The sequence below is a fragment of the Neoarius graeffei genome, chromosome 4, assembly GCF_027579695.1.
Source record: "Neoarius graeffei isolate fNeoGra1 chromosome 4, fNeoGra1.pri, whole genome shotgun sequence".
In the NCBI taxonomy this organism is placed as follows: Eukaryota; Metazoa; Chordata; class Actinopteri; order Siluriformes; family Ariidae; genus Neoarius; species Neoarius graeffei.
Window position 1 is genome coordinate 11,205,730 of NC_083572.1, and position 12,957 is coordinate 11,218,686.

General features: G+C 40.7%; 1 protein-coding gene across 1 annotated transcript in view; it reads right to left on the reverse strand.

Moving 5' to 3' along the window:
• cacna1ia (calcium voltage-gated channel subunit alpha1 Ia) overlaps window positions 1–11,874 on the reverse strand; it is a 431,086-nt gene extending 419,212 nt beyond the window's left edge. Inside the window, exon 1 of the mRNA XM_060918817.1 lies at window positions 11,591–11,874. Coding sequence (XP_060774800.1) covers window positions 11,591–11,874 — 284 coding nt within the window. The remainder of the gene's footprint in view (window positions 1–11,590) is intronic.
• Window positions 11,875–12,957: the final 1,083 nt, after the last annotated feature.

Consider the following 12,957-nt stretch of genomic DNA (forward strand, 5'->3'; position numbering starts at 1 on the left):
TATAGCTTCTCTAAAGAGCTCAACTGTTTTCAGCTGTGCTAACATGATTGTACAAGGGTTTTCTAATCATCCATTAGCCTTCTGAGGCAATGAGCAAACACATTGTACCATTAGAACACTGGAGTGAGAGTTGCTGGAAATGGGCCTCTATACACCTATGGAGATATTGCACCAAAAACCAGACATTTGCAGCTAGAATAGTCATTTACCACATTAGCAATGTATAGAGTGTATTTCTGATTAGTTTCAAGTGATCTTCATTGAAAAGAACAGTGCTTTTCTTTCAAAAATAAGGAAATTTCAAAGTGACCCCAAACTTTTGAACGGTAGTGTATTCAACTCCACTCAACTGAGTGAACACAACTATGCTTTAAGTAAACTTAAATAGTACAACAGTGGCCACAATTATCAACACCTTCATAATCTTTTGGCCATTGCAAAAGTAGAAAAGACCTTCAATACACTGTAAAACCCGATAAGGTCACTGAGCTCAAAAATTTTATTGAAACCGATTACGTAAAAATGTTTGAGGTAAGTAACTTAAATTTTTTAAGGTAAAAATAGTTACACTTAATTGTAATTTTTAAGAAATCTTACCTTAAAAAATTTAAGTTACTTACCTCAAATTTTTACGTAATCGGTTTCAATAAAATTTTTGAGCTCAGTGACCTTATCGGGTTTTACAGTGTACGTAAATTGTGCATGCATAGTTACTCAAACTTCGACTGGAAAAAAATGAGTTGATGCCTGATTACTTAGCGTATCAGATCACGTGACACCGTTCCACAATTAGACACCTTTGTCCACAGTTAGCGACACTGTTGCACAATTATCGACATCCAGATGATTATTTACAGCGGTGCTTGAAAGTTTGTGAACCCTTTCGAATTTTCTATATTTCTGCATAAATATGACCTAAAACATCATCAGATTTTCACACAAGTCCTAAAAGTAGATAAAGAGAACCCAGTTAAACAAATGAGACAAAAATATTATACTTGGTCATTCATTTATTGATGAAAATGATCCAATATTACATATCTGTGAGTGGCAAAAGTATGTGAAACTCTAGGATTAGCAGTTAATTTGAAGGTGAAATTAGAGTCAGGTGTTTTCAATCAATGGGATGACAATCAGGTGTGAGTGGGCACCCTGTTTTATTTAAAGAACAGGGATCTATCAAAGTCTGATCTTCACAACACATGTTTGTGGAAGTGTATCATGGCACGAACAAAGGAGATTTCTGAGGACCTCAGAAAAAGCGTTGTTGATGCTCATCAGGCTGGAAAAGGTTACAAAAGCATCTCTAAAGAGTTTGGACTCCACCAATCCACAGTCAGACAGATTGTGTACAAATGGAGGAAAATCAAGACCATTGTGATCCTCCCCAGGAGTGGTCGACCAACAAAGATTACTCCAAGAGCAAGGTGTGTAATAGTCGACAAGGTCACTGTGTGGGCAGCACGGTGGTGTAGTGGTTAGCACGGTCGCCTCACAGCAAGAAGGTTCTGGGTTTGAACCCAGCGGCCGGCAAGGGCCTTTCTGTGTGGAGTTTGCATGTTCTCCCCGTGTCTGCGTGGGTTTCCTCTGGGTGCTCCAGTTTCCCACACAATCCAAAGATATGCAGGTTAGGTTAATATGGGACGGCCTTGGGCTGAGGTGCCCTTGAGCGAGGCACCTAACTCCCATGCCCACTGCTCTGGGTATGTGTGTGTGCTCATTGCTCACGTGTGTGTTCACTGCTTCAGATGGGTTAAATGCAGAGAGGAAATTTCACAAGTGTGTGATAAATAAAGTTGTGCTTTCTTTTCAAAGGACCCCAGGGTAACTTCTAAGCAACTGAAGGCCTCAATCAATAAATGACCAAATATAATATTTTTCTCTCATTTGTTTAACTTGGTTCTCTTTATCTACTTTTCGGACTTGTGTGAAAATCTGATGTTTTAGGTCATATTTATGCAGAAATATAGAAAATTCTAAAGGGTTCACAAACTTTCAAGCATCACCGTATAAAAAATAAAAATCGGTATGTGGTATTAACAAAACATAGTTTTTATTTCCAATTTGTTTTACACAGACTAATATTTAGTACAAAATATCTTTTATATAGGGCGGCACGGTGGTGTAGTGGTTAGTGCTGTCACCTCACAGCAAGAAGGTCCGGGTTCGAGCCCCGTGGCCGGCGAGGGCCTTTCTGTGCGGAGTTTGCATGTTCTCCCCGTGTCCGCGTGGGTTTCCTCCGGGTGCTCCGGTTTCCCCCACAGTCCAAAGACATGCAGGTTAGGTTAACTGGTGACTCTAAATTGAGCGTAGGTGTGAATGTGAGTGTGAATGGTTGTCTGTGTCTATGTGTCAGCCCTGTGATGACCTGGCGACTTGTCCAGGGTGTACCCCGCCTTTCGCCCGTAGTCAGCTGGGATAGGCTCCAGCTTGCCTGCGACCCTGTAGAACAGGATAAAGCGGCTACAGATAATGAGATGAGATGAGATCTTTTATATAAATATATGGATGTCGGTGTTTACGTAAATGAGGAAGTAATTCTAATGTTTGTAAACAAATGAACTGATAATGTTTAACCTGCGTCAGAAAATCTTTTTGTTCCATTTTCTACTCACTAAGTATTTTCGTAGATCACATTTTGTGAATCATTCGTTGTTGTTTGTATTAATTTCTAGTTTTGTAGTTTATCAATAAATGTCAACAGGAAATTGAGATTGTAACCACATGAAAAGCCAGGTCAAAGGTCGCATGTCATTCCTCAAACTAAAATATAAAATGTCTACTGATATTGTAATATGTGGTAGACATTTACAACAAACTGCAATATATTTGCTGAATGGAATAGAAAAATCTGAATATTTCAAGCATGAAATTTTTTATATGCTAGGAATTTAATTCTGGTCTAATTCCATTTATTGCAATCGGATTCCAAATACTCTATAAACATTCCATTCTGTTATGAATCAGAAAAAAAAATATCATAAATCACAGCACTTTTTTTTTTTAAGTGCTTCATCTACTTCAACAATGTTACACAAAGATTGATCCATAACAGTTGTAAATGTCACTTAATTCCACAGGGTGTCGATAATGGTGGACACCGGTAAAAGTGATCACTATTATCGACACCTCACGTGACTTCTCAAACGCGCGTTTAGATACAAAATGGCGACTGTCAAATGAAAGAGTAAGAAACAAAGTAGGTTTCGACAAGGAGATCATGAAATATTGGTGAATTTGATCAGTAAAAACATGTCCATGATCTTTCCACCATGCTTACCTGCGATAATAATGTCCGGGTTTTCCTCAAATTGCTGATCGTGCTAAAAAAAAATTCCATCTCAGGTAATGAGCTGTCATCAGACGACAAGATCAAAGGGCAAGGGGGGTCTTCTGGTTGATTAATTAGCCAATAATAACTGTTGTAACTGAAACTCACCTTTTTTATTTTTTTATTGGTAAATCTGAAAAGGTGTCGATAATTATGGACTGTTGATAATTGTAGCCACTGCTCTATATATACACTGAAAATATAGTAACTGATAATCTGAGAAATGTGTGTACATGCATTCGTTTGTATGTATCCATCTCTTGCAGATCTTACTGCAGTTTTGAGTCACGTTTCTGCACTGCCTAGAGCTTGTTAACCTTGTTTTCCAAGAGATAATGGCTTTTCTATTCATTAACAGTTAACAGTAATACTAAAGCTTTTAGTGCCAAAGTGTCTCATGAACTCTGAACAAGCACAAATAAACTGTCTGAGTTTGCACTGAATAACAGTGCAAGTCAGAAATGCAAGTCATTACACCTTTGGGTCTGAGAAAAATGGCATTATTTCCAGAAGAATCAGATCACAATTGCTGTACTATACACTATGTAAGTGAGTATCTAATGCTTCCAAGGTAAAAAAAAAAAATGGAAGGACATGTAAGGCAAAATACTAGCATTCATTCATCTTCAGTAACTGCTTTATTATGATGGAGCAGGAGCCTAAACTGAGAATACATCCTGGATAGGAGACCAGTCTGTTGCTGGACACCATTCTCATGCTCAATCACAGAGCCAGTCCACCTACCACAGGGGCCGGCAACCCGCGGCTCCGGAGCCGCATGCGGCTCTTTCATCCTTATGCTGCGGCTCTGTGCGGCTATATATATATATATATATATATATATATATATATATATATATATATATATATATGAGTGATTCCACGCTTATGGGTACTGAAATGGGGACATGAACTTATTTTTAAAAATTCACCTAAAACCATTTCTTTTTTTTACCATCAGGTCACAAAACATGTAATCTTTAATGAATGATATGTTAAAAGATAACTTTAATTTTCTGAGATGTAATAAAAACATATTTATATGCCAAAGTCAGAACGTAACAGAAGTGTTGTGGACATATATATTCTCAATTTTAACAATGTAGAATTACTTTTTGAAACATAGGAAGGTGATGTTTTAGCAAATATAATTAATAAACATGTGTAGTAGAATAAACATACACATTCTTTCAATAAGATTAACATGGTATAGAGCTAGATTGTAATTAATTTGTAACAGACGCGAGATGGACAATCGTAACAGAAGTAATGTAACAGACATCATTTTGGAACTCATAGGCTTGACTTTGGCATATAAATATGTTTTTATTACATCTCAGAAAATTAAAGTTATCTTTTAACATATCATTCATTAAAGATGACATGTTTTGTGACCTGATGGTAAAAAAAGAAATGGTTTTAGGTGAATAAGTTCATGTCCCCATTTCAGTACCCATAAGCGTGGAATCACTCATATATATTTTTTTTCGTCTCTCAATATATGCGTCACTCGCAGAAGCCGGTAGCCTATAAACCTGCCAAAACGCTGTGCATCTATCGAGACTTTCAACCCAAGGTAGGCTAAGCAGGGCTCGAAATTCATATTTTTTCACCAGCCAGCCGGACTAGTTACCTTCCAAAGTAACTCGCCAAAATTTGTTCATGTATGAATTTTACTTCTGTCAAAAATAACACAAAAGAGAGTAGTGCCCATTGTTCATGACTAATGTGCATTTATTTCAAGACCCGAGTATTTTGATACTGTTTTTTTTTTTGCACACTTTACAAATTGGCATTTGCTGTTCCACGTCCTCCTCGCGATATCCAAAAAAAATGCCAGATGACTGACCCCTTACTAGTTATTTTAGGAACCAATTTGTCCGCTTCCATTTTTAATTTGTCGCTGAAATTGACTGAGCTTACACAGTAGCCTATGCAGCACCAGCGATTGCACGAACTGAGTCAGCGCTGTGTTGCCAAATATTGCTGACGTTTTCCAGCCCAAAATTTTGTTCAAAACCCGCCAAAATGCACTTGAAACCATCCAATCTGGCAACACGTTCCTTTCAGCACCGAAATGTCGCCCGGGATTGGTTGGCGAGTGCGTGACATTATTATTATTATTATTATTATTATTATTATTTTAATTTTTTTAAACCCTTAGGCAGCCTCTCACATTACTGTCTGAGGGACAGGGAGAAAACCACCGGAAAAGGTTTTAAACAAACACGAAACAAACGCAAGTTGGCAGACGACCATAAAATACTCGATAGTTACGATATAATAATTATATGTATCTCACACAGAATTTTCGGAGATATATCGAGTATATTCGATATATTGCACAGCCCTAGTCTGAATCTTCGCTTCATATGTATTTTATTTTAAACTCGCCAGCCGGGCTGGCTAGTGACAGGAATTACCCGCCAAATGACAAATTAAGTTGCCTCGGGCGACCGGACCACCGCAAATTTCGATCCCTGTTAAGTATGGAGAAATGTAATCCCCGACACCTACATAAACATGAAGAAATATGCATTTGGAGTCCTGTCGATCTTCGGATCCACATACGTATGTGAGCAGCTATTCTCCACCATGAACTTTGTTAAAAACAAACACCGCTCACGCCTCCCAGATGACCGCTTACAGTCCTGCGGAAAGATGAAAGTGACTTCCTACAGCCCTGATTTGCAGACACTGTGTGCAGAGGTTCAGGAGCAGAAGTCCCATTAACCAGGTAAAAGAAATATTTATGCAGATATTTTGCAAATATTTAATTTTCATTGTTCAGTGAAAGTGCTCTTTTTTTTTCCAATTTATTTTTTAAATTCAGGTCAAGGCTCCGATACGCGCCCCAAAAGCCCAAAGGCGATATGAGGATGGCGGCTCACGGCATTTTTTGTTTGCTACATGTATAATTTAAGTTCAACTTTTTAATTCATTTGAAAGAGACCCTTAACTTGGTGTTTTTTTTAATTAGTTTTTTTTAAGAGTCCAAAATGTCTTCATTACATGAATAAAATTCCATTTTCTCTGTAGCACTTCATGGATTTCATAAGCAACACACTATACTTGTTTATACAAAGCATAAAGGTAAAATAATAATAATAATAATAGTAATAATAATAATAATAATAATAATAATAATAAAAAACAATATATACAGTGTTATCTTCATTTTAGATGTCAAAAAGTATTTGCGGCTCTCAGTGTTTTCTTTTCCGTGGAAACCGGGTCCAAATGGCTCTTTGAGTGTTAAAGGTTGCCGACCCCTGACCTACCAGGATGGTTGTGAGAGCTGATAGCTCGTTGTGAAACCCGCTGAACATGGGGAGAACTCAGCAAAACCTGTATAGTTGCATACGCAAATGCAAGTCCAAAGCTTTACCACATCGAAAATCAGAATGTGATTTCAGTGACTTTGACTGGCATGGTTGTTGGTCCCAGATGGGTATTCTGAATATTTCAGAAACAGCTGATCTCCTGGGATTTTCACAGACAACTGTTCCTCGAATGGCCAAAAAAAAAGTCAAAGCCCCTCCCATGCCAGGACATGGTCTTCCCAGGCAGTCTCCCGTCCCAGTACTAACCAGGCCCTTAAGGTGCAACCTTCTACAGCCCTCGGCCTTTCGCCTATTATACAGCTCAGGTTACAGTGGGGGGTGAGTCCTCTGGTAACTGCAAGAGTTTGACTCCCCTTGCATCTGTATTGCAGCATGCCGTGCCAGATGGCAGGAGGGACCATTTTTATGATGGTCTTTGGTATAACCTGACCACGAGTAGAACTCATGATCTCCTGGTCAAGAGGCGGACATGCTAGCCACTAGGCCAGCTCACGGTTCCCTGAATGGGCAGGAAAATTTTTTCCAGTGACTGGCAGTTCTGCAGATGGAAACACCTTGTTGACAAGAGTGGTCAAAGGAAAATGGCCAGACTGATTCAAGTTATAGTAACTCTTTACAATCTTGGTGAGCTGAAAAGCATCTCAGAATGCAAAACACATCGAACTTTTAGGTGGATGAGCTACAGCTACAGAACACCACATCAGTTTCCGTTCCGGCCCAGGAAGGGAATCTGAGGCTACAGTGGGTAGGTTTCCCAAAACCAGGAAGTTGAAGACTGGGAAAATTTTATATGATATTTTTCCAAACTTCAACTGCCAATATGATGGGCTGGAAGTTTCAGATGTAGCCTCACATTCTTGTTTTCTGTTTGTTAGACTAGTTAAAAATACAATCTGGTGACCATTACATGAACAGCTGATTGAACCTGCTTGACCACTCAGCAACTCCATCCATCCATTATCTGTAACTGCTTATCCTGTGCTGGTTCACAGGCAAGCCAGAGCCTATCCCAGCTGACTATGGGTGAGAGGCAGGGTACACCCTGGACAAGTTGCCAGATCATCGCAGGACTGACACACAGAGACAAACAACCATTCACACTCGTGGTCAATTTAGAGCCACCAATTAGCCTAACCTGCACGTCTTTGGACCGTGAGAGAAACTGGAGCACCCAGTGGAAACCCACACAGACACGGGGTGAACATGCAAACTCCACACAAAAAGGCCCGTCAGCCACTGGGCTCAAACCCAGAACCTTCTTGCTGTGAGGTGACAGTGCTAACCACTACACCACCATGCCGCCTTCACTCAACAACTGTGAATGCAAAACTGGAAAAGTTGTGGACACCTGATCATCATGCAATTATGTGCTTTTTGAAGATCCCATTTCTCCTGCTCAGCTGTCATGGCTGTTAATTGGTGCACTGATGTCAGGCGAAGAGACCCAGGGCTCTATGCAGGCCACTCAAGTTCTTCCACTCCAACATTGGAAAATGATATCTTCATAGACCTGAACTTTGTGCACAGGAGCATTTCTGGAACATGTTTGGGTTAGAGCCCTTACTTCCAGTGAAGGGAAATTGTAATACTACACCATACAAAGATGTCCTGTACAACTGGGTGCTTCCAACGTTGTGGCAACAGTTTGAGGAAGAATCAGATATCAGCATGATGGTCACGTGCCCCAACTTTTGGCCATTTCGAGTACATAATCTGCTTGTCCTTGGCACCTGGGCTAGTGTTAAATCATATTCTAGATCCATTTACAGCCCTGTGAAAGATTGGCGACCTGCCCAAGGTATACCCCACCTCTCGCACGTAGTCAGCTGGGATTGGCTCCAGCTTCTCCTGCAACCCTGATGGATACATGATATAGATAATAAATGGTTGGATCCATTTGCATAAAGTTTACCCAAAATACTAAAATAGGTTGCAGAAAACTTTTGACTGGCAGTATATCCCAAGACAGCAGATGATATGGTGCTGATGGAATGCAAAATGCAAAGCAGTAATGAAACAGTGTAGCACCCTGGTGGGTTACTCCTCTTCTCCATTCTGTCCTACCAAATCCCTCATTTCCCTTCATCTCTATCTCCAGAATCACTGTGTGAAAAGCCTGGCCCCTTATCTCTGCTCCGACCCTGCACACCTGCGGCGCTGACGAGGGGAAACTTTCTGCTCCACTTCCTCCTGTATCGCCTCCATCCATCACTTCATCTCACACACACACGCGCGCGCACACACACACACACTTTCTCTCTCTTTCTATTGCTTCAGAGTTGCTGTAACTTTTTTTCACTTAGCACAATGATAATGCAGGCTGCAGATTGGTTGTGATAACATCTTGAGTGTACCTTTCACACAACCATGCCACTCCCATTTCAAAGGACACAGGAAAGTAGAGAGGACAGTCTGTACCAAGGAACAAATCCTCACTCAGATATTCTGAGTAGTAGTAAGAGCCTCCAAGTGTGCTTCTGATCCTTTTTCACCACCTAAAGCCATTTTAAAACCAGAATACACCAATCATGAGGAGAATTTTATGGTAATGCACACAAGCATAACCAAACATCTTATAACTGAAACTCAGGACATTTCTCCTCACTGCCAGGAGAGGACATGATCACTAGAATTCAAGCTTGGCCCCTGACATGCACTTCCTGGTTACTCCCTGGTGTTTTCATGAAGTCTTTGCGAAGTCTTGCCACACATTGAGTTGAGTATTCCCTGACTACCTTGGCATGTTTTGGACTTTTGTTTATGATTAGTCCTTTGGACGTGTTTACTGTGAATGATCATGTTTCTGACCTTTGCTTTCCTTAACCCTCTGGGGCCAAGAGCTTTGCCGGCGAAGCTTGACAGGTTTAGAATGAGTAGGTCATGTATTTAGATAAATATCTTTGCGAATTTTTCATCATACAAGCATGATAAACATATTGGCAGAAACTTTATACTTTATACTTTCCTATGCGCCCAGTGCTAAATAATATTATCTCATCTCATCTCATTATCTCTAGCCGCTTTATCCTGTTCTACAGGGTCGCAGGCAAGCTGGAGCCTATCCCAGCTGACTACGGGCGAAAGGCGGGGTACACCTTGGACAAGTCGCCAGGTCATCACAGGGCTGACACATAGACACAGACAACCATTCACACTCACATTCACACCTACGGTCAATTTAGAGTCACCAGTTAACCTAACCTGCATGTCTTTGGATTGTGGGGGAAACTGGAGCACCCGGAGGAAACCCACGCGGACACGGGGAGAACATGCAAACTCTGCACAGAAAGGCCCTCGCCAGCCACGGGGCTCGAACCCGGACCTTCTTGCTGTGAGGCGACAGCGCTAACCACTACACCACCGTGCCGCCCCCTAAATAATATTATTGTTTTTAAATTACCTAAATGAGATGAAACATAAAACTTGTCACCTTACTCAGTCACACCAGAGTCGGAACACTGAGCACCCACTTACACATTCATAAGACTATTCACATGGTAACGGCATGATAATTACTTTCACTCTTTCAGTTTTGATTGGTTTCTCTTTCGCGGTGGGAACACTCACCGTAAACAGGATAAAATCTGTCAGACATACAGTACTTCAGGCTATTTGGAGGTAAAACTTGTTGTGAGATGGCACGCGGATTTTATGCGCTTCGGATGATTCAGGACAACGAATCAATTCATGATTCAATTCATGATTCAAGACAGCGATTCAATTTAATCTTGAGAACTGCGACACTGATGATGAGCGGAGCCTTTTTTTTATTTCGACTCGATCAAGCCAAAGATCAACTCGAGTAAGTGTAAATATTTCTTCTATTTCTGATGAGCAGATCGGTTGATATGTGTGTACTATTGTGCAAACACAAGAAAAAATGACTGAGCAATTTTTCCAGAGTTAAAAGTATTTTCCTCAAAAATAGTTAATTTTGCTCAATTTTGAGTTTAGAGAGTAAAATTTGGAGTTGGAGTGGGAGCAAAATTACAGAGTAATTGTGTAACAGAGTAATAGAGTAGGTTGTGGCTCTGAACTGAGTAAAATAGTACAAGTGAATTTGACTTGACCTGATGGGATTAAGAGATAATCTGATGGGATTAAGAGTTGGCAGTGGGAGGGGTTTTCACTCTTCTCATTGAATGGAAAGGAAATTTTTTACTCTTCTCATTGAACACCCCTCCCACTGCCAACCCTTTATCCCAAAACAATAGGAAATACATTTTTTTGATGGCCAGTTAATTGTCCAAATCAATGCAGCAGATTTAAGTTTTTGTGCTTGATACATCCCTAAGACTGAACAGAATCACCTCAAGTGACCAAAATGGTTCGACACAATGGGTAAGGTCATGTTTTTTTCGCACATTCCAACACAGTTCTAAAACTGCTTTTTACAACATTTTCATTTATCTGTTTTTATAAGTACAATCATGACATACTGTACATACTACATAGATATTATTGTCGTTGAACTTATGCCGAGTACAATAAAGTCATATGACTTTGAAAACACTGCTTAGATATGTTGAAATTGACAACAAAATCAGAACATACCAAAATCATTCGCGTGCCAGAAAATACCCTCGGACCCCAGAGGGTTAATGTTTATGAGTATTGAACTGAGATTTCTGCTAAGATCTGGATTAAAAACTTACACACATGGATCTGCCTCCAAGTCGGATATGTTATACACCTAAAATAATAACGAATGAAAACTTCCTGCAGCAGATAACACCCAAGAAATATAACACAAAAAAATGCTCATTGAATCAATTCTGATAACATCATTACCACATGCAGTTGATTCGAAAGCGAATAAATGGGTATACTCACATTTTAGCTGTACTTAGCTGAAAACTGTACTTTACCTCCAGACTGTGTGTATGTTTGTGTGTGTATATGTCATAAAGGATATGGGCTGGCCACCAAGCGGATGCACCAGCTCCGTGGGCACGTTGTCTGTTTCAAGCAGAAGAAAACAACGGGCGCCAACTCTGGATATGGCACCACCATAGCACTCAGCTCACTGCTCGCATCATCTTCCACTTCCTGCACCGCAGACCCCGCATCTTGCTCCAGATGTCCCACCTCTTCATCAATTGCTGCCTCCCATCCAGGAGATGGAACCGTCTCTGAACTGGAATCAGCTCCGGGGGAGGACACGCCCACTGCTGTGGGACGCTCCTCCTCAGTTATCATGGCTGTTGAACCCTATGCTGTGAGAGAAAATGAGAAGAAGAGAATATCTGTTACACAAGTAAAGCGAGCTTTTACGATGATTAAAATTCAAACAAATGCAGTCCTTAGCATGTTTGCATTTTGACAAAAACAGTCTGTATATTAGCATATGCTAAATAGACTGTTTGGTCATTGGTGGTGGTCCATAAACTGTATTTGTCTTTCAGAGCCTGAAAAGATCTTTTAGCAGGTGTTTGATTGATGGCTACTAGAATACAGGATGAACTTTGAGAAGCATGTGTCTGTGTGTATTATGTACTGTTACATGCTGTAGCACAAACTGCTGAAAAAGTTTTAGCCAGCATTAACTTTTTCAGCAGTTTGTGCTACAGTAGCTCTTCTGTGGGACTGGACCATATGAACTAGCCTTCATGCCCCATGTGAAACAATGAGCCTTCAACACCCATGACCCTGTCGCCGGTTCACCAGTTGTCCTTCCTTGGACCACTTTTGGTAGGTATTAACCATTGCATACTGGGAATACCCCACAGGATGCACCATTTTGGAGATGTTCAGACCCAGTCATCTTGCCATCACAATTTGGCCCTTGTCAAAGTCGCTCAGATCCTTACGCTTGGCCATTTTTCCTGCTTCCAATACATCAACTTCAAGAACTGACTGTCCTCTTGCTGCCAAATATATCCCACCCCTTCACAGGTGCCACTGTAATAAGATAATGAACAGTTGTTCCACAAAACCGAGTCATACGTGAGCTGATAGCCGATGAGACACGTAGCACCGAGTTGGCTATAAGCCATGTACGACAAGATTGAGTGGAATAGCTGTTTTATTCTATCCAAATTCACTGGAGTTTGAGAAACAGAGCATTTTTATTTTTATTTTTTGCAAATTCGATAAATAAACAGGGGGCGGCATGGTGGTGTAGTGGTTAGCGCTGTCGCCTCACAGCAAGAAAGTCAGGGTTCGAGCCCCATGGCCGGTGAGGGCCTTTCTGTGTGGAGTTTGCATGTTCTCCCCGTGTCCGCGTGGGTCTACTCCGGGTGCTCCGGTTTCCCCCACAGTCCAAAGACATGCAGGTTAGGT